The following is a 21,626-nucleotide window of genomic DNA, read 5'->3' on the forward strand; positions in this document are numbered from 1 at the left end:
GAGAAACCAGGCTTTAGGGGAGGCAGCCCGGGACTCTTTTTGTCGCACGCCGAGGGGAGTTCAAGACGGCGGGGTCTTTGAGGGGCAGATATAGCGGTCCTCGAGGCAAGGTCACATTCAAGCTTGGGGCAAGGAGTCTTGCCCCTTCATTCTTTCCATCTTAACGTGGAACCAAAAGACTCGCTAAGTTTTCCTCTGGCCCCCTCTGAACAGGTAAAAATAAGCGAGTAAAAGTAAGTAAAGTCAGTCAATCAATCAGTCCTTTTCTAGAGGCTTCTTGTGTTTGGCGGAGGTGGGTGGAGGGCGGAGGAGAAAGTTCTCCATTCTGGAGGACTTCTGTTTCCTCCGAAATCCCTTTTCCACGTGTAAAGGCGACACCCATCTTCCCAGAAGCGGATTGACACGTTCCTTGAGGACACTACTCACTCTTGGGCAACAAGTTAAAAGTTACTGAGAAAACTGGGCGGAAACCATTTTCTGGTGTTCCCAGCCCTTCTCCTTGAGTCCGTGGTCCCCAAGACCACATCAGGGTTGACGGCAAAATTGTTGCAGAGGTGTTGCCTTTAAAACTTTGGGTTTTTTTTAAAATTAATTTATTTTTTTGAGAGAGCATGCGAGAGAATCCCAAGCAGGCTCCATGTCGTCAGTGCGGAGCCTGATTTGGGGCTCGATCTTGGGAACGGAACTGTGGGATTATGACCTCTACTAAATCAAGAGACGATGGCTTAACCGACTGAGCCCTCCAGGTCCCCCCCTCCCCCAAGGGTGTTGTCTTTAAAGCTGTTCCAGCCACGCCAAACAGAGGTTACCATAGAATCCTACCAGAATGAATTACTTCTGCCAGTTCTAATTGTAGAATTTCCTACTTATTACCATAAATTGCTTTTCAGCGTTACAATTTGGATGTGAAATCACTGTTCCAGCCCAACTGAAGACTGTTGACGCAGTTGGAATGGTTCCCATAACCTACCTTGCAAAAACGCTTCAGGTTCACAGAATTTCCTTTGTGAAAGTAAGTGACGGTTTACCTTAATGCAATTATCTCTGATTTTCGATACGTGCGTTGAGTGACGCGAAGCTCTCGGAGACAAATAGGATCAGTGCCAAACAAAACAAAACTGAAAAATATTCTTTGTTTCCCAGATTGAGGAACTTGCTAAATAAACATTTGCTCATTGTGTACTTCCCCTAATTTTGATGGTGATGATGATGATAGGGTGTTCTGTTCAGGCATCTGTGTTGGTCTGAGTATAAGTGGTGGCGGTAGCTGTGGAGGAAGGGCCTCCCCTGATCGTGCACTGTGCTTACCTGCTCTCTTTCTCGGTGACTTGATTTGACTTAGCACTTCTGTGCTGACGGTGTTCTTTGGGTTCTTGTTTAGAGCTAATGGATAATGAAAAACGTTCCTAGAGCATAAGTAAGAGAACTTGGTTTGGGTCCCAGTTGTCAAACAAAAATAGAACCCAGGTTTTGGAGGGGGGTGGGGAGGGAAGAGAAGAAATTGTAAAAAAAAAAAAAAAAAAAGATGTTAGGTTGGTAGTTATCAGAGAGAGCATTGGGGAAATAACCTCAGAGTTGGGAGTCATAACTGGGACATACTACTTGGCAGCTGCAGGAGTTTAGGACATTTTAACTTGGACTTGGGATGGGAGCCCAGAGAGGATGGTTTGCTCCAACTAGGTAGGAAAAATGCTGGGGCAGGTGAAACTCGAGTGGCTTAACACGAAGTACATGAGCCAAAGGCTCTCTGAACATGTGGACCTCTTTTAAACGTCTACCAGGAGATAGCTTGTACTGTGGTCAATTTTGTGGCATAGTTAAGAGCATGAATTTTGTTTTTTAAATCTTAGAGAGAGAGACAGACAGAGCGGGGGAGGGGCAGAGAGAGAGGGAGACAGGGAATCTGAAGACTCCAGGCTCTGAGCTGTCAGCACAGAGCCTGATGCAGGGCTTGAACCCACAAACCATGAGATCATGACCTGAGCCAAAGTTGGCTGCTCAACGAACTCAGCCACCTAGGTGCCCCAGTTTGTTTGTTTTTTTTCTTTAACTTTAAATGAGCAATGATAGATGTCAAAATCAAGGGGTTTTTTACTTTTTTTTTTTTTTTTAATGCAAGCTCTACACCCAATGTGGGGCTCAAACCCATAACCCTAGGATCAAGAGTTGCACACTCTAGGGGGGCCTGGGTGGTTCAGTCAGTTAAGGGTCTGACTTCAGCTCAGGTCATGATCTCACGGTTTGTGGGTTCGAGCCCTGTGTTGGGCTCTGTGCTGACAGCTCAGAGCCTGGAGCCTGCTTTGGATTCTGTGTCTCCCTCTCTTTCTGCCTGTTCCCTGCTCGTGCTCTGTCTCTCTCATTAATTAATTTATTAACGTTATTAATAAATAAACATTAAAAAAAATTTTTTTTTTAAGTTGCACACTCTACTGACTGAACCAGCCAGGCACCCCTGGTATTTTTTTATATACTAAATTTAATGAGTTTAGTGCTTACCGTTTTTATTTATTTATTTATTTATTTATTTATTTATTTATTTATTTATTGTTAAAGTGTATTTATTTAAGTAATCTTTACATCCAACATGGGGCTCAAACTCATGACCCCAAGACCAAGAGTTGCATGCTCCCCCGACTGACCCAGCCAGGTGCCCCTAATACTTATTTTTAGCTTCTCAAACTTCCCTTGACATCCTCCTAGAAAGCTGCTCATATGTACACATACCCTACGTTTTGCTTATACATTCAGAGATGTTATATTCCTGAAGCCAGGCTCCAGATTAAGAACCCCAAAACAAAGCATTCCCCATAAAAATAGGTGCTCAACAGAAGATACTTCGCTTCTGAGCCAACATAAGTCATAGAGAATTTCCTTAGTCTGTGAGGTGGTTGTCTAAACTGTGCAGCAGCTAAAAGGTAGCACAGTTTCAGAATATTTCATAAATTTTACTCATATCGGAAAGAGCATAATTTATATTTCATATGGTATTAGTAGCATGAAATAAATGTTTCTTAATGAAATTAACTCTCATGAAACCAGGTTTGGTTTTGGGGGTAACAAAACCATTAAAGTAAATGAAAATTCAGTTTTATACGTTACGGGTTAGTTAAAATACTGTTTTAAATTATGCTTCGAGTTATGTTTATCAGTTAAGAAATGTGATTTTGGGGCTCCTGGGTGGCTCAGTTGGTTGGGCATCCGACTTCAGCCCAGGTTGTGATCTCACGGTTTGTGGGTTTCAGCCCTGCCTGCTGACAGCTCAGAGCCTGGAGCCTGCTTCAGATTCTGTGACTCCCTCTCTCTGTCCCTCCCCCACCCGTTCTCTGTCTCTCAAAAATAAACATTTAAAAAAAAAACAAAAAACGTGATTTTACTTTCTGAAGTTAGGAATGTTGCGTAACTTCAAGATACAGAAATAGGGGTGCCTGGCTGTCTCAGTCAGAAGAGCACATGGCTCTTAATTGTGAGTTCGAGCCCCATGTTGGGTGTAGAGATTACTGAAATTAATAAAAACTTGAAGGAAGGAAGGAAAGAAAGAATACCAAGCAGCCTTGGTCTTAAGCAGCCTCTTGCATTTAGAAACAGTCAGTTAAAATTTTCCCAACAGTGGGGCACCTGGGTGGCTCAGTTAAGCGTCTGCCTCTTGATTTCAGCTCAGGTGATGATCTCATGGTTTTGTGAGTTCGAGCCCCATGTTGGGCTCTGTGCACTGATCATGAGGAGCCTGCTTGGGATTCTCGCTCTCCCTCTCTCTCTCTGCCCCTCCCCCACTCATGCTCTCTCTGTTTCTCTCAAAATAAATAAACTTAAATGTTCCAAATAGTGAAAAATAATTGGATTCTGAATATATTTTGAAGATGGAGCCATTAGGATTTCCCAATGGGGTGTGAGGGGCAAAAAGGCATTAAGGATGGTTTAGAGTACTTGGTCTTAGCAACTGGAAGGATGGAGTTGTCATTACCTGAAGTTTTCAGGTAGATCAGGTTTGGGGGGTGGGATAAGACAGATCAAAAAAAAAAAAAAAAAAGGAAATTCCAATACAAATATTTGAGATATATTGATGTTTATCTGATATGTTAATATTTGGTTAATGAAGTCAGGAGAACATAAAAGTTTATGTTACTTAAAAATTTTTTTCATGTCTATTTTTGTGAGAGAGAGAGGAAGGGAGCTCGAATGGGAGAGGGGCAGAGAGCGAGGAAGACACAGAATCTGAAGCAGGTTCCAGGCTCCCAGCTGTCAGCACAGAGCCTGATGAGGGGCTCGAACGGTGAGATCATGACCTGAGCTGAAGTCGGATGCTTAACCAACTGAGTCACCCAGGCGCTCCTAGGTTGTGTTACTTTTAAAAAGTTTGTGTCGATCATAGTAAGAATTATTTCAGGGGCTTTCATGGTTAATGTATGGGTTACTCAGGTTTCTTTTTTTCCTCCAAGTTTTTATTTAAATTCCAGCTAGTAAACATACATATTTGGTTTGTTTCTGAGGTATATATGTTTGTTAGTTTGTTTTATTTATTTATTTTTTTAAGTAAGCTCTACACCCAATGTTGGGCTTGAACTCACAACCCCAAGATGCAGAGTCGCATGCTCTACCAACTGAACCAGCCAGGCGCCTGAGAATTTGGAGAGTTTTTTTGTATTTTTTGTTTTTTAAAGTAATCTCTACGCTTAATGTGGGGCTCGAATTCACAACCTGGAGATTGGGAGTTGCATGCTCTACAGACTAAGCCAGTCAGGCGCCCCCATCAAGTTTCTAATTCCTAAGTTTCAACACTAGGTTTGGAATTTGGAAAGCACTCAGAAATGTCAGCATGTTGGATGGATAGTGTGTTTGTTAGGTAACTTCGCCTCCAGCAGGGGCCACCTGAATAGAGAAACAGGTGGAAACAGTCATTCCCACTTGTGAAGGTCTGTGCCTGTCATAGATGTGTTGGGGGATGTTTATATTGAATTTGATCCTCCTACCAATAGATAGTTCTTTTCCTCAAGAAATAGAGTTGTGTCTACTTCCTAAAGATGTGGAGAGCATCTGTGATTAACTAGCTCCTACTAAGAAACTCTAGAATCTATGAATACACACAGAAAAAGCAAGAAGACAAAAACCATCATGTAGGTCAATTGGCTATTTTCTCTAGACAACAATCGACTGTTGTGATGCAAAAGATTTTTGTAACCCGTGGGGAGGAGATTGTGGTTAGTTTTATTCGAAAATTTCCCACTACGTTTTTAAAGAACAATAAATTGTTCAAGTACACAATGTAAATCACTGTTTTTTGAAACCAAACCTTTGTGAGGTTTTTAGGTTTTTTTGTTTTTTTGTTTTTTGTTTTTTTTTTTTTTTTGAGAGTGCTCGCAAGCGAGTGAGGGGCAGAGAGAGAGAGAGAGCTGGAGGGAGAGGGAAGCGGGGCTCACCCGAAGTGGGGCTCGAGCTCACCCGATGTGGGACTCCACCTGACACACTGTGAGATCATGACCTGAGCCGAAGTCAGATGCTTAACGGACTGAGCTAGCCAGGTGCCTGAAACTAAACCTTTGCTCATTGCTAAGATTCACATTTTCCTTCTTCCTTTTCAGTGCTTATTTCTATAGCAGCTATCCAGCTGATGATAATATTTTCATGAAATAAAAAGGGAGATTCAGAGAGAGTAATGATCTTGAAAGAACGTCCTTATCTGGGGCGAATTTGGTCGTGGTGTCAATCTGGTGATTTGGGTTGAACTGTTCCTTTTTATCCATTGTCCGTACTAATTAATACTTAAAGACAGCTTTCTTTCAGATGGCTGGTTCTGATGCGCTTCCTGATGTCTTAGCTGTGACGTCAGCCGACCACTTCACTCAGGAGTAGCAGGGTAGGAGCTGACCTGTTCGCGGGCAGCTGTCAGGTGGCGGGGCTGCCGAGACAGGCCTGGCCTGCCGACGACCTTTGTGGGAGGCGGGAGACCAGCAGGCCTCAAATGCCAACATCAGGCCGTTGATGTAGCTCCTGGTCGTGCACGGGTCCCACTGCCCAGCCAGGTCAGCCCCAGGCCCGAGAAAAGTACTGCGGGATGAAGAAGGGGATCTCATTAAACGGAGTGGAAAGCACATGAAAAGGATGGCGTTTTATTTGCCATTCCGACCCTCTGTGCTTCCTCTTTACTTTGCTTTTCTAATTACTGTGCTTCTTGGAGCTCTGGCTTTAGGAGGAACCGGGCGTCTCTTACAGCAGGACAGCCCTGCCTGAGCATTTACTGCCTTGAAGGACTGCTAAGCCTTTGACAAGGACAGGTTGCTCGGGAAGTTTTGCTCACCTGTGGAAACCAAGCTGCCCACCGACAGCAGCACAGACAAGTAGTAAAGTTCAGGGGTCGTTTTTTCCTGTATTTGGGAGGAGAAAAGCACCGTGAGGAATACTTGTCTTTTATTTTTTTTTTAATTTTTTTTTAAAGTTTTTTTTTTTAACGTTTATTTATTTTTGAGACAGAGAGAGACAGAGCATGAACGGGGGAGGGTCAGAGAGAGGGAGACACAGAATCCGAAACAGGCTCCAGGCTCTGAGCTGTCAGCACAGAGCCTCACGTGGGGCTCGAACTCACGAACCGCGAGATCATGACCTGAGCCGAGGTCGGCCGCTTAACCGACCGAGCCACCCAGGCGCCCCTGAATACTTGTCTTTTAACTGGAACCCCTATTTACAGTGTTTTTGCCGAAAGGATTTCAACAATGGCCCCAGCTTAGCAGGAGATGGAAGGCTTGCTGCATACTTTGCAAAATGCAGTCCAACCGCTCCACTCTTCAGCGGTAGCTCAACTTTTTTTTTTCTTTTTAGTCTAATACAGTAGAATTTATCCGCAAAAAGAAAAATCTCTCCTGGAATTTTTATTTATTTATTTATTTTTTAGCGTTTGCTTATTTTTGAGAGAGAAACAGAACATAAGCAGGGGAGGGGCCGAGAGAGAGAGAGAGAGAGAGAGATGGACAGAGAGAGATGGAGACAGAATCTGATGCAGACTCCAGGCTCTTGAGATGTCAGCACAGAGCCTGATGCGGGGCTCGAACTCAGGAACCATGAGATCATGACCTGAGCCAAAGTCAGACGCTTAACCAGCTGAACCACCCAGGCGCCCCCTCTCCTGGAATTTTTAAACTTTCCCTGGTGAAATGTTTTAACTGTGGCACGTGTCTAATTAAGAATTTTGTCTCTACATACGTCTGTTTTTACTGTGAGTAGAAAATATTGAAGACTAATGGTGTATTATGTACAGCCAAGCTTTCAGATTAAGATGAGCCTTTAGAAATTCAGTACTTAAAAACATACACAGTCAGTTGCCAAAACTGTTAACACCACGGTATAGACTCCTTCACTGAAGGATCCCACACCAAATACAGCAAACATCCTCTTGAGTGCCTGTGGGACGGGCTCCATCTGCGTAAGCAGCACAGTAAAACCTAAAAGGACATCAGAGCAGCATCGATTTACTAGGTTTAATTCTCTCTGAAATACATTCTTTTTTTTTTTTTTTAAGTTTATTTATTTTGAGAGAGACAGAGAAATTGTGAGTGGGGGAGGGCAGAGAAAGAGGGAGAATCGCCAGCAGGCTCCGCATTATCAGTGCAGAGCCGTTTGCAGGGCTCGAACTCCCTTATGACCTGGGTGGAAATCAGGAAATCAGTCATGACCTGGGTGGAAATCAGGAGTCTGACGCTAAACTGACTGAGCCACCCAGGCGGCCCACAGGAATACATTCTTGAATGCACGCCTGAACAGTGTATGTTTCCTCGCTTCCCTCCTGTGGGACTCATGCTCAAAACCCAGCCAGGCTAAGGTTTTCCTTTAATATAGGTTGTGTTCTTAATATTGGTGGTGTTGGTAATAGGAACTATGACTGTTTTGTTTAATGATTCCTGTTATCTCATTTAAGCCTTAGCAAAACGAAGCAGGTAATTTATCTCCGGGTTATAAATGAGGTGGGGGGAGCTCAGAGAGGTTAAGTAACTTGTCGTGGAGTGAATGTTTCAACTGGCCTCCCTCTGTCTCCAAAGCCAGTGCTTGCCACCATTACCTGTGTCGTCGCCTCTTGTGGAGCTGCGATTCAGTGGAAGACTCTAGAGCAGTTAGAGCAGTGCCCGAGGCCTTCGGTAACGATTTTTTCATTAAAGCTTAGGGACAATGCCTGGCTGGCTCAGTCAATGGATCATGCAACTCTTGATCTCGGGGTTGTGAGTTCGAGACCCATATTGGATCTAGAGATTATTTAAATGGATAAAAATCTTTAAAAAAATGTAGGCATAGTTTTTATTTAAATTACACATCACTTGGGGCGCCTGGGTGGCTCAGTCGGTTAAGCGTCTGACTTCGGCTCAGGTCACGATCTCACGGTCCGTGAGTTCGAGCCCCGCATCGGGCTCTGTGCTGACTGCTCAGAGCCTGGAGCCTGTTTCAGATTCTGTGTCTCCCTCTCTCTCCGACCCTCCCCCGTTGATGCTCTGTCTCTGTCTCAAAAATAAATACGTGTTAAAAAAAAAATTACACATCAGTCTTCTAAGCACACACACAGGCAAAGATAATCGAAATGTATTAAGACATTCCTAAAACTCCACATTTCAGAGTCCGCTGCTTCTCTATTACTTTTTTATTTCAAGTTGTTGAGGTCCGTGTTCTTCTACACGGTATCGTCTCCAGTTCAGTAACCGTTTATTGAATGAGTAAATGAATCTAGTAATTTTTATAGCTAAAGAATTTTATAACACCAACACAAAATGTTTGCATTTAACTTAATCCGGTTTCATACTCAAAGGTTAGGACCACCGGAAGGACAACCTTCCCCAGAAGGTTACTAAGGAACTTTAAAAATTTCCTTCACCTGAATTTTAAACGTGAATTTTTTTCTTAAGTTTCAGTCTGTGAGCTCCTGAAGAGCAGGAAGTCCCGTCTTCCCCATTTTTGTCTCAGCGCACGTAATAAGTGCTTGATGAGTGTACACTTACCAGTTGTGAAGAAAGTGAAGATGATATTACCAACCAGGTTGGTAAGGAGAGGTTGCCCGCAGTATCGGGAAGATCTGGGTCTAAAATCAATACACGGGGTCATATGTTAATTTATCAATTATTGGAAGAAATTCGCCCTGTAAGCACGATACCAGAAGGCACTAGCCCTTGAATTCTAATCTTACTTCTGGCCCTGGGTTCATTTGGTTCCAGGCAACTCCCTTTTATTAACTGCAAATTAACGCTGCTAAATAGCCTACTAGTAATATTGAGAGTTGTTAATATTTCTGATCGGTGGACAAATAATGTTTACTGTCTTTCTAATTCATGTTAACTTGATATTTCGGTGGAAAATATCAAGAAGATAGTTTGTGGGAATTCTGGCCTTCTGGAGTAAGGAAGTTGGTCTAACTGCACACAAAACTCCTAGACCTAAGTTGGAAAATTTGAATCAGGCTAATTCCAGGGAGTGTCACAGTTCCCACTTCTGTTTTGTCCCTTTTGTGGATTCTCGGTTTTCAGATTATTTCAGACTTTCCACATGTTTAGAGCTGCAGTTTTTTATTCTGAATGTATCGGGTTGCATTTATTTCATTTGTCCAGTGACAGAGTTATTAGCTGACTGACCTTTTCCGCAAGACTAATGTCCAACATAGAATCTGAAATAAGGTATCAAGTCATAATCTGGTCACGTATATCTATGTCGCCCTCGGCCCTGCAGACGTTAGCTCATGCTAGGCTGTTGAGACTGGGCTCTAGGGAATCCTAAGTGGAAACATTGGTGCCCTCGTTGTCTCCCATCTAACAGCTTCTTGTACTAAAAGAAGGAAGTGTTAAAACTCCATCTGCCCAAATCCCAACTGTTCTGTTCATATTGAGATTTTTGACTTTTTTCAAAGAGGTGAAGCAGGTGACCACCATTGATAACAGGGACAAAAACATGGGTCAGGCTGCAGTTAAACTCATCACAGGAATGGCAGAGCGCACCAGAACCATCTCCAGAGGTCAGGCCCACATGCTGAGCTGCCCTGTGCTGGGGGTGGGGGGTGAAAACACTTACCTTAGCAGAACATACAGCTGGAGGACTAGAGCGGTGGTCCCCAACAAGAACACCGTCACTTGGCTGCGTGAGACACAGCGAGTTACGTTTTACATTACTTCTTTAGTGATCAAATGGCTTCAAGAAACCGAATTTAGGTTCTGTTGCATGACAGTGTCACATTAGACCACAGAGAGAAAGTTTTAAACATAACAAAGATGACTTGAGATCCATTCCATCTGAGCACAATTATGTCTAATAAAACTTCACGAAGATTAGAACTGCCATTTCCTGAACTCCTACTACGTAGCAGGTGCTGTGGATACTGGTCCCCAAGGGATCTTTAGAACCTTGGTTCCTTTACTGCGACTTGTAAGTTCATGCCTTAAGACAACTCACAGATAATAGTGCAAGTTAACATTCATCATGAGTAGACAAATGTGTCAAACATTTTTATTCACTTTCGTATTTAATAGGCACAAGATCCAATGAGATAGGGACTCTGGTTCCCCATTTCATAAGTGAGGAAACAGACTCAGAAAGACTAAGTGTCTTGTCCAAGGACAAACACCCAGTAGCGATAGAGCTAGAGTTTGGAGCCGGGTCCGAGAGTCCTGACCATGGCCCTGTGCTGTGCCAGCCGCTGCCTCCTGCCACCCGGTTCTCATGGGGTGTCACCAATAAACAGAGTAAGCCGACCCACCCAGCTTCCACAACCAGGTGAAGTCTGCTGTTTCTGCTCATTTTTGAAATTCTTTTGAAATTACATGTACTTACATGCAACAGAAGATAGTGTAAGATAATATAAAATCCATGCATATGAGAATATCTTAATCTGAAAATAATAATACAAGATCCATGCATATAAGATCTTCCTCAGTAACTGATAGTTCTCTTTCTTCATCATAAGCTCTGTTATTTACCTTGATTATTTTATAAATGAGGTTTAGCACGGAGGGACCTTAGGGTATCTGTAGAAATTAAATCTACCCAAAGACACAGATTTATCCCGGTTGAAAGTATTAAAAAAAAAATAGTCTCAAAATATACCCCTAGACTGTTTAAAGCAGTGAAACATTGTTACAACTAGAATACGGTTAGAGGCTTGATGGGACCTTTTTGAAAGGAATAGCATCTTTTTAGGGGTATAAATTCCAATCAGTTGACAAGTCAACGCATTAACATTCGGTCAACATAGATTTAATTATATTGAGCATTCTGAAATGTTACAAGATGGTTAACTTTTTCAGTGTTAACATTGAAAAAACTGACTTAATGTTTACAAAATGTTTCATTAATGTTTACATCTCAGTATTTTTCAAACCTGAGAAAGTCACCGGGCGCCTGGGTAGCTCGGTCAGTTAAGCATCCAACTCTTGGTTTTGGCTCAGGTTGTGGTCTCATGGTTTCATGGGGTCGAGCCCCCTGTAGGGTTCTGTGCTGGCAGCACTGAGCCTGCTTGGGATTCTCTCTCCCTCTCCCTCTGCCCCTCCGCCTCTCACACGGTGTCTGTCTCTTTCAAAATAAATAAACTTTAAAAAAAATTTAAGAAAGTATTATACGTCAGCTATATTTCAGTTTTTTAAAAGAAAAATGTGATTTAAAAATTGAAAGTAAATTTTAGTTCAATGTCAAGACTGTCTCAGGAAGAAATGAGTTTTTTGTTATAGCAAGCTGGGGAGGGTCACTTACAGCCTGAGCCGGTATGATCTCGGCAGCCAGCAGTGCAGGTGGTAGGCTGTGTGGGCCAGACAGAAGTGAATCATGGGGATGCTGGTCCTTGAGCACCTGGAGCAAAGCAAGGAGGACCCAGAACGGCCCTGTTAGAGCTTCCAAACTACTCCTCCCATTTGTCACCAGCTTGTCCCCTTTCCCTACCCACATATCGTGGTACCTTGCAGCGATACAGAGGAAGTACTTTTCCTTGGAGAGGGACGGATCCTTGTTTTTTTAAACACCCTGGGCTACAGTGGAGGGTGACTGTAACTCAATTCTTCAGTGGTTTTAAAGGTCTAGAGTCTAGTGTGAGCTCAAGTTGTCTGTCTTCATGATGAATTAATAGAACTGAGCCGGATATTTGAGATAGGTTGTGAATGTGACCAGGGAGAAAGCTTCCTTCAGCTAAGAGATCAGCTTGCTCCAGCCCCTTGCCCAGCCTTTCCCCTGAGGGGGGTGGGGAGACTGGAAACCTGAGTGCATCCCCAAGGTTGGGGAGGAGCTCTGAGCTCTTTGTTCTGTCCTTCCCTGAACAGCAGACCGCTCCTTGGGGACCCAAACCTCCCCTTACAGCTTTATTGTTCTTCCTGCCCACAGCTCAATCTCCCGTGGGGAGTGGTGTCTGAAACTTGAGGTGGGCGGGGCTGGAACTGACAGGCTCTCATTGATCATGCTCAGAAGCTGTCAGGATACCCTGATTTCCCTGTGGGCCCTGTCGGGCATGTCGTAGTCACCACCACCCCAATAACCACAGGCACTCTGTATGGGAATTGGGGGGTAGGGATGGGAGGGGTGGGAACAAGCCTCAAGTGAACCCTGGTATCATCCTTGAGCTGGTAATTGAAAGGTAGGACATTTAAATCATTCTTATGAATTAACTCATTTTTTTAAATGCTGTGTGGAGCATTACCGACCCTTCTCTCTTTATTTCTTATCAACAATTAGCAGTGTCCCTGTGACCCCTACCACTATGCTTTGTTGGGAGAAAGCCTCAAATGTTTATTGAATAAATGTTTATTTCCATTCTCACTGACTATTTAAATTGAGGGACTCATAACTTTGTAACTGGCCTCCAGTCACATGACTTGTAACTGGTCTTGTTTTGCCCCTTCCAGTTAATCCCACAGCATCACCATCACCAGTGTTGTCACTTCCCTCCCAAGTAACAGCTGCCGTTTATTTTAGCACTGTTCTAGGGAATATGCAAGCACGTTGCCATGTATTAGTCTCAGAATTAATCCTCACGGTGACTGAAATTGGTTGTCATTATCCCTGTTTTACAGATATGGAAACTTAAGACTTGTAATTAAGTGATTTGGTTAAGCTGATAAAATCAATTAAGGTTGTAAGTCCCCATGTCTTATTATTTTTCTAAAACATTGTTTGTGTAGAACCGTGTTGTAACTCTGTTGCCCAGAAACCTTCAAAGGTTCCCATTGCCTGAGGGGTTAACATGCACTTTTCTCACCTCCTCAACCAGGAGGGCTCATTTCCAAACTACACAGCTCTGGTTTAATGCCTCCCCCCACCCCCCGCCACCTTTTTTTATTTATTTCTTTTGAAAGAAAGAGAGGAGAGAGAGAATCCCAAGCAGGCTCCATGCTGTCAGCACAGAGCCCAACTCAGGGCTCGATCTCAAACCATGAGATCATGACCTGAGCTGAAATCAAGAGTCAGTGAGGGACGCCCGGTGGCTCAGTCAGTTAAGCGTCTGACTTCGGCTCAGGTCACGATCTCACTGTTTGTGAGTTTGAGCCCCGCGTTGGGCTCTGTGCTGACAGCTCGGAGCCTGGAGCCTGCTTCTGATTCTGTGTGTCCCTCTCTCTCTGCCCCTCCCCTGCTCACGCTGTCTCTCTCTGCCTCTCAAAAATAAATAAATGTAAAAAAAAATTTTTTTTTAAAAAGTCAGATGCTCAACCTACTGAGCCACCCAGGTCTCCCATTTTTCTTTTGATGAGTGAGCCTAGGAATCAGGAATCAAGTGGCCCTGGGTCTGGCACTCACTGTCTTTGTCCAATGAGAGCATAGAATCTGAGCAAAAGTGACTTGGTCACCCTGGCACTTGGGTCTAGACATTGTTGGGCTATAAATCAGTGGTCCTGACACAGGTTGTTTGAGCCCTGGGAAGTCTTGGAAGTGCACAGCGAGGTATATGACAGCCTCTATTTCCAGCGCATTTTCAACCCACTGTTGATCTCAGATGTTTGTAATACTGAAAAGTTAGAAAAACGTAGATGTCCAGTGGTGGAAGATTAACTAGAAAAACGAAATATCTAACAATAGCTTATTTTTTGGAACAAGCTAAATGACTTTGGCCAAATTTGTTTTTGGTGGTGAGGCTTGAATGATAGGTGTGTGAACGCATTTTATCCATTGAAAAGTATCATACAGCTGTGTGTTTGTTATCTTTCATTGTATTTCTACATTAATTGGAAAAATACTCCAGCCTGTATAGGTAATTCCCCCAAAGTTCCCCACATGCTTCTAGCAATTTGGCATCATTGGAATTATATTTATAAGCTCTCAGAATGATTCTTTTGAAATATACTTTGGATACATAAGAATATTTTTTAGAGACGCCTGGGTGGCGTCAGTTAAGCGTCCGGCTCTTGGTTTCGGCTCAGGTCATGAGCTCACGGTTCGTGAGTTCAAATTCTGCTTGGGGCTCCGTGCTGACAGTGCAGAGCCTGCTTGGGATTCTCTTTCACTCCCTTGCTCTCTGTCCCTCCCCATTCGTGCGTATGTACTCTCTCAAGTGAATAAACTTAAAAAAATATTTTTTAAAATTTTACAATAACAAAACTATTTTTTGATAGTTAATGAGCAGTTTATCAAAAAACCCAAAACTGAGTGATTTGAGTTTAAGAGATTTGAAGGCTCACTGTGTTGGGGAGCAACAACTCCTGTGTTCTCAGAAGTCTTTCTAGCTGGACTGAGAATCAGAGTGACATGAGGGGGCTGAGAGGAATAAAACCACTGTAACAGGTGTACATATGGGGGATCCACATAGACACAGCAGTTCCAAAGTCAGGCAACATGAGGTCTGTATGTCACCCTGAAGTCAGAAGGGGTGGGGGTCTGTGTTTTCAGAGGAGAGTAATGCGCTTTGTGGGGCGATAAAAACATGTTTGGTAATTAGACGTTTGCCCTGCTATACAGATGGGTCACTCAGATAAAATTTATCTCCGCTAATAACCCTTATTCTGAGAAAGACCTCCAATTTAGATTCTTCTGTGTTCTTAAGGGAGGGACAGAAGTTTCTCTTGAGCCCGCAGGGTTCTCAGTACCTTCTGCTCAAAATAATCCACATGCCAAACTGGCACGTTCTGAACCTCTTCAGCTGACTCCCAGCACAATGAATGAAAAAGGCCCCCACTAAGACACAACATTGTGGCATTTCAGATTCAGAGCATTGGGGATAAGGAAAACATCCTACAAATCTTCCAAAAAGAAAAAAGGTATGTAAAAAAGGAAAAGAATCAGAATGGCATTAGACTTTCAGCAGTAGTGTGGTATGCTAGGAGACAATGAAGAAATGCATTCATAATTTTAAAAGAAAATAATTTCAACTTGCTTTTTTCTCAGCTAAGCCGTTCATCTCTGAAGGAAGGATAAAGACATGACCAAACTTATTTCCCATGTACCTTTTATTATGAAGCTACTTGAGGATACATTCTAGAAAAATCAGGACATAAACCAAGAAAGACATGATGCAGGCCTCAGAAATAGGGGATCTGACTCAGAAGAGAGATGAAAAAGGTTTCAGAATGATAGCTGTACAAAGGATTAGAGACTTTCAGTCCACATTAGAGAATGAGTTCCGGGAGAAAAACCCTTCAGGAAAAAAACCAGAGTCAATAGAGTAATAATGTTTGGTTGAACCATTTGAAATTCATGTTTTTGTAGATTAAAAAGAGTTGAACTATAGCGACATTATGTGCAGCATTAATAGTAGCTACATTCACAGTGTGTTTATGTCTTGTCAAAAGCAGTTGCGTGTATTGTCTCGCTTAATCCTCATGATGGTCACAAGGTAGGTACTGTTATTTTCTCTATTTTAAGATTGAGAAAACCGGGACAAAGGAAGATGAGGTTAAGGTCAGGTTGTCCTAGGTCATCCAGCCCATGTAGGTGATTTCTATGCAGGCAGTCTGGTTTCAGAGCATAGGTTGCTTCCCGCCCCCCCCCCCCCAATGTCTCTAATAATGTCTCTGCCCAACATGGGGCTTGAACTCGTGACCCGGAGATCAAGAGTTGCGTGCTCTACCAACTGAGCCAGCCAGGTGCCCCACAGAGCATAGGTTCTTAACTGTTGTGCTATAACAGACAGGAGATTGGAGGATACTGTTCTGTGGAATCCGGCCGGTCCCAGGAGCGAGACCTGCAACACTGACCGCCAGGTTACCATACAGTGAAGCCCATTATGCATGGGCCCTACTCACCCACTCAGAACTTCCTATCAGCTCTTGTTGAAAGAAACTGAAAATGTATCATTCATGTTGGTAGAGAGATAAGAGAATGCATTGGTGAAAGAACAGAATACCATAAAAAGGAACATTTAGAGGACAAAGGTCTTTTTTTTTCTCTAAGTTTATTTATTTATTTTGAGAGAGAGAGAGAGAGCACAAGCAGGTGAGGGGCAGAGAGAGAAAGAGAATCCCAAGCAGGCCCCATATTGTCAGCACGGAGCCCGACACGGGTCTCAACCCCACAAACCGTGAGATCACGACCTGAGCAGAAATCAAGAGTTGGACGCTTAACCCACTGAGCTACCCTGACGCCCCTAGAGGACAAAGGTCTTTAAAATGAAGGCTATACTAGCAGAACTGAAAATCAGCTCAACAGATGGAGGATGGAGTTGAGAATATCTAGAAAGCGGGAAAAGAAAAGAAAATGAGAAGACCAGTCCAGCTGCCTCAGCTCCAAATAATAGCCATTTTCAAAGAGAACAAAGAAAACGAAGGCAGAATGTCATCATTCAAGGACCTTTCCCAGAACTGAAGTTTATGAGCCTCAAGTTTGAAAGGGTCTGCCCAGTGCCCAGCACAACAGATGAAAATAGAGTCACACTAGAGGACATCATTGTAAAATTTCGGAACGCTGGGGACAAAGAGAAGATCTCACAAGCTTCAGGGGAGGAAAAATGTAAGTCACATTCAAAGGATCCGGAATTGGGAGTGACTTTGGGTTTATCGCTGTTAACGCTGCAATCTACAAGCGATGCCTTCACAACTCTAGGAGAAGACGGGTTTCAACACAGACTAGAAACTATAGATATGCATGTAGAAGTTTGGGAATAGGCAGTGAGGGTGTGTGAGAGCTAATCCTCATGGATCATCATAGTAAACAGGTACTGTTTACTTTGGATAAATTTAGAAATAGCCTTATAAGCACATAGTATAGAAATATGGTAGAATCTACCAGAAGAAATAGCTGAAAAAGTTAAAAGTGCTTGCTTTTAAGGGAGCTGCATAGAGGGTTTGGTGAGCAGGATGTGGCCAATGACTGTTGGGTTTCATTATGGGCCTTTTGCTGCCTCGTAATTTCTGAATCTATCTGAGTTCATTTAATAAAAGTTTAAATCTGTTGTCTTGTATTACTTCATTAGGGTTATAGAAGGATCAAATGGAATAATATGAAAAAAGGTTTGGGCGCCTGGGTGGCGCAGTCGGTTAAGCGTCCGACTTCAGCCAGGTCACGATCTCGCGGTCCGTGAGTTCGAGCCCCGCGTCAGGCTCTGGGCTGATGGCTCGGAGCCTGGAGCCTGTTTCCGATTCTGTGTCTCCCTCTCTCTCTGCCCCTCCCCCGTTCATGCTCTGTCTCTCTCTGTCCCAAAAATAAATGAAAAAAGGTTTGTGAATTGTAAACTGTTCCTGAGCTGAAAGTGATAATGTGATCATGTTGACTAAGAGGCCGACTACTGTCTTGAAGGGCAGGTTGTCAGGGAGTTCCGTTTACGTGGTAGTTGATACCATCATTGTATCAGCTAACTGGAGCCGCAGTAGGGCAGTCATAAAACTTCAGCAGCATGCACGTTTCATTTTTGCTTATGAGTCTAGGGTCAGCTTGTGGGTTTGTTGATGTAAGCCAGGCTCAGCTGATCTCACCTGGGCTGTGTGTCTGAGCACGTCGTCTGCGGTTTGGCTGGTGCAGGATGGCCTCAGCCGCACAGCCAGTGGTTGGCTGTCAGCGGGGGCACCAGCTGTCTCCCGCGTGTTCTGTCCAGCAGGTTGGCCTCGGCTTGTTTTCATGGCAGAGGAGGGAGGCCAAAAGAGAGCAGAAGTGTGCAGACCTCAAAGGCCTGGGCTCAGAACTAGCACACTGTCCTAACTGCCACATTCTCTTGTCCGAAGCAAGTCACAAAGAGGGGGAAGGAGATTCCATCCCTTTCTGGCAGGAGCTGCAAATTCACAGTGAAAAGGAAGGGTGGAGAAATGGGGCTGTCCTTGTCATCGAAGCCAAATATTTTTATCCATTCACTTGGAATGTGAAAGGCCACTGAAGACCTATAACTGAACGTATGTTCTTTTCCTTTGCAGACAACGAGCAGGGTGTCCGAGTTTTCCATTTAGATCAACAACTTCAAATTCTTAGCATGGAGAATTCAGAGAAGACAGAAGTGGTTCTTCTTGCTTGTGGCTCCTTTAATCCTATCACCAACATGCACCTGAGGCTATTTGAGCTGGCCAAGGACTACATGAACGGAACAGGTAGGAACAGTAGCCAAAAGCAATGATAGGGTTCAGGCCACTACCCCAAGATATGGCCCTTTGTCACGTTGGACATTTTAAGCTGAAGCAGTTTGAAAAAATGGCAGAAACAGGAAGGTCACTCTGACCTCCTCCCCACCCTTCTCGGAAGCAGCTCAAAAAACCTTCATATCAGGGGCACCTGGGTGACTCAGTCAGTTAAGTATCCAACTCTTGGTTTCTGCTCAGGTCATGATCTCAGGGTTGTGGGATCGAGCCCTGCGTTGGGCTCTGTGGTGACAGCGTGGAGCCTGCTTGGGATTCATTCTCTCTCTCTCTCTCTCTCTCCCCTCCCTCCCTCCCCCCTCTCTCTTTCCCCCTCTCTCTTTCCCCGTCTCTCTTTCCCCCTCTCTCTTTCCCCCTCTCTCTTTCCCCCTCTCTCTTTCCCCCTCTCTCTCTGCCTCTTCCCTGCTTGTGCTCATTCTCATGCTCTCTCGAAATAAATAAATAAACTTAAAAAAAACGCCAACCAACTAACCAAACAAACCTTCCTGTGGGAGGTGCCCTCCCTATACCGGGAGGAAAGGAGCATCCTTATTACTAAAGGCAAATCAATGCCTAGAAGAATCTAAACTAACAGGCCTTGCTAAATTTCCCTGAATTTTGTGAACGTACCTCAAACTCTTTGCCCTACCATTTTTCTCTACAACTGTCCGCTCTTCACCAAACCTGACATAAAAATACCCAGGTTTAACTGTTATTTCCTTACGAAGGTACCACGTAACATAAGCCTTCTATTAAATAAATTTCTATGTTTTTTCCTGTTTTTCTTTGTCAGTTTAATTTTTATTTTTATTTTTTTATTATTTTGTAATGTTTTTATTTATTTTGAGACAGAGACAACATGAGCAGGGGAGGGACAGAGAGAGAGGGAGACACAGAATCCGAAGCAAGCTCCCGGCTCGGAGATGTCAGCATAGAGCACGACGCAGGGCTCAGGCTCACGGACTGTGAGATCATGACCTGAGCTGAAGTCGGACGCTCAACTGACTGAGCCACCCAGGCGCCCCATTGTCAGTTTAATTTTTAGACCCAGCCAGGGACCCAAGGAGGGTCAAGGAAAATGATTTTCTCCCCTACATAATATATTTGTAATGTAAAGGATCATGCTATATGCTGATAGATAGATGGACGCCTGGGTGCTTAAACTCACCAGTAATCCTAATAATTGGGGAATGAAGATAAAAAACGAGGTCTAGTTTGCCCATCACATGGACAAAAATGTTCAAACTTGATAATGTCAAGTATCAGAAGTTGAGGAGAAATGGGCTCTCGTATACACTGTAAGTGAACAATACCAATTGATTAAGGGTTTTTACGAGGCAATTTGGCAATATCAAAATTTAGATTGTGTAGGGGGTGGGGAATTAGTGATGAATGGGGACAGAGTTTCAGTTGGAGAAGGTGCAAAAGTTCTGGAGACGGATGGTCGGATGGCTGCAGAGAAGTGAATGTGCCTGATGTCCCTGAGCTGTACAATGAAGGCAGTCAACGTGGCGAATTTTATGTTATGACTGTTTCACCTCGTTTATCAATGAGTGGGTGGATGGAAAGAAAGAAAGAAAGAAAGAAAGAAAGAAAGAAAGAAAGAAAGAAAGAAAAGAAAACCTAAATCCCTTTTCTGAAACCCCAGGGGGCGGGACTCTGTTATAAAACCAGAGTGATGATAATCCTTCCTGTGTGTAAAATCTGACTTGTTACACCTCGCTTCAAATCTGACTCTTTATCCAGGAAAATACAGGGTCATCAAAGGCGTCATCTCTCCTGTGGGCGATGCGTATAAGAAGAAAGGACTCATCTCTGCCCACCACCGAGTTATCATGGCAGAATTAGCCACCAAGAATTCAGAATGGGTGGAAGTTGACACCTGGGAAAGTCTTCAGAAGGACTGGGTAGAGACCTTGAAGGTGCTAAGGTATTCATGGTGAGGTCGGCTTTGTCAGTCCTGCAGGAATGGGCTGGGCCTTTTTGCCTTGTGTCAGTGTGGCCCGTGTCTGTGAACAGAACACGTTTGCAAACCGTGACCAGGGTGGGGAGGGCGTTTTCATGGGCTGTGCTGTTCCCTCGTAAGGTTACGTCTCAGGTGTGGGGCGTGGCGGCTCCTTAGCCTTCATGTCCTTCATCGTGTTGTTAGGTGTTTGCGTGCTCGTTACTATTGCACCTCTGTGGGAGACAGCATCCACGGAGAAGCCTGCCTGGTCTATCGGGGCCCCGAATGAGAAAGGCAAAATCATAAGAAGACATTGTTGTCGTTAATCTTCTTAAGTTTAAAAGAGAGAGGCAGCTAGGGGCTCCTGGGTGGCTCAGTTGGTTAAGCATCTGACTTTATGATCTCACTGCTCATGGATTCGAGCCCCACATCAGACACTGCTGACAGCTCAGAGCCTGGAGCCTGCTTCAGACTCTGCGTCTCCCTCTCTCTCTGCCTCTCTCTCTGCCTCTCTCTCTCTCTCTCTCTCTCTCTCTCTCTCTCTCTCAAAAATAAACATTAAAAAAAATTTTTTTAAAAGAGAGAGGCGGGTAATTTAAACAAGAGAAGCCATGGTGCCTGGTCATGGACAGTCCTGATTTTGGGTGTTGCTTCCATGATGGCATACTGGGTTTGTCCCAGATCGCTGTGCTCGTACCTTAGAAACATTTCCCGCTAAGGATTCAGAAACTAGAGTGAGCAACAGCTAATTAATTATTACTTAATGTTATCTTTCTGAAAAACCTTTCCATCTAATGTCAGTTCTTAGAGTTCTGAGCCTTCTGGTTCTGACCACATCAGTTAGGGTTTGGACAGGAAATAGAGACCACCCTGATTGTTTTAAGCAGAAAGGGATTTAGGTGCTCGTGCAGAAGTGTCAGAGGGCTGGAGGAGGGGAAGTTGGGTTTGTTTCAAGGTCATACCTCCTTTAGCTGCGGTGGCCATTCAGAAAGCGGTTCCTTTCCCTGTCCCCACAAATGCGGCTGTTAAGCTGTCCCAGTCTCCTAAAGTTGGTGACTGGACAGTGGAATACAGGATCTGGCCACTGTGCTCACTCCGTAAGAGGTTGCTTCTCAGGCTCCACAGCCCAGAAAGATGGCCTGTGCCTCCCGTCTTCCTTCCAGCTCTCTTGTGAGTGAACCCCATCGGCGGAATCTCTCTCACGTGAGAACCTCTGGGAGGTG

The 21,626-nt window shown here is 44.0% G+C and overlaps 1 protein-coding gene across 12 annotated transcripts in view; it reads left to right on the plus strand.

Moving 5' to 3' along the window:
• The window catches only part of NMNAT1 (nicotinamide nucleotide adenylyltransferase 1), a 51,112-nt gene that overhangs the window by 99 nt on the left and 29,387 nt on the right, over positions 1 to 21,626 (plus strand). For 8 of the 12 annotated variants that reach the window (XR_006205902.1, XR_006205903.1, XR_006205901.1 and 5 more), the window contains exons 1-3: positions 16,439 to 16,869; positions 18,264 to 18,434; positions 20,205 to 20,388. Coding sequence is in view for 8 of the 12 variants with exons in the window: in XM_042951391.1 (XP_042807325.1) it covers positions 16,731 to 16,869; positions 18,264 to 18,434; positions 20,205 to 20,388 (494 nt within the window). In the remaining 4 variants the exon portion in view is untranslated. Of the gene's footprint in view, positions 1 to 5; positions 214 to 723; positions 805 to 890; positions 1,013 to 16,438; positions 16,870 to 18,263; positions 18,435 to 20,204; positions 20,389 to 21,626 lie in introns of those variants that run through there. The other 4 variants (XM_042951393.1, XM_042951395.1, XM_042951394.1 and 1 more) reach the window with 4 other exon arrangements.

Source organism: Panthera leo, chromosome C1, assembly GCF_018350215.1.
Source record: "Panthera leo isolate Ple1 chromosome C1, P.leo_Ple1_pat1.1, whole genome shotgun sequence".
Taxonomy (NCBI): domain Eukaryota; kingdom Metazoa; phylum Chordata; class Mammalia; order Carnivora; family Felidae; genus Panthera; species Panthera leo.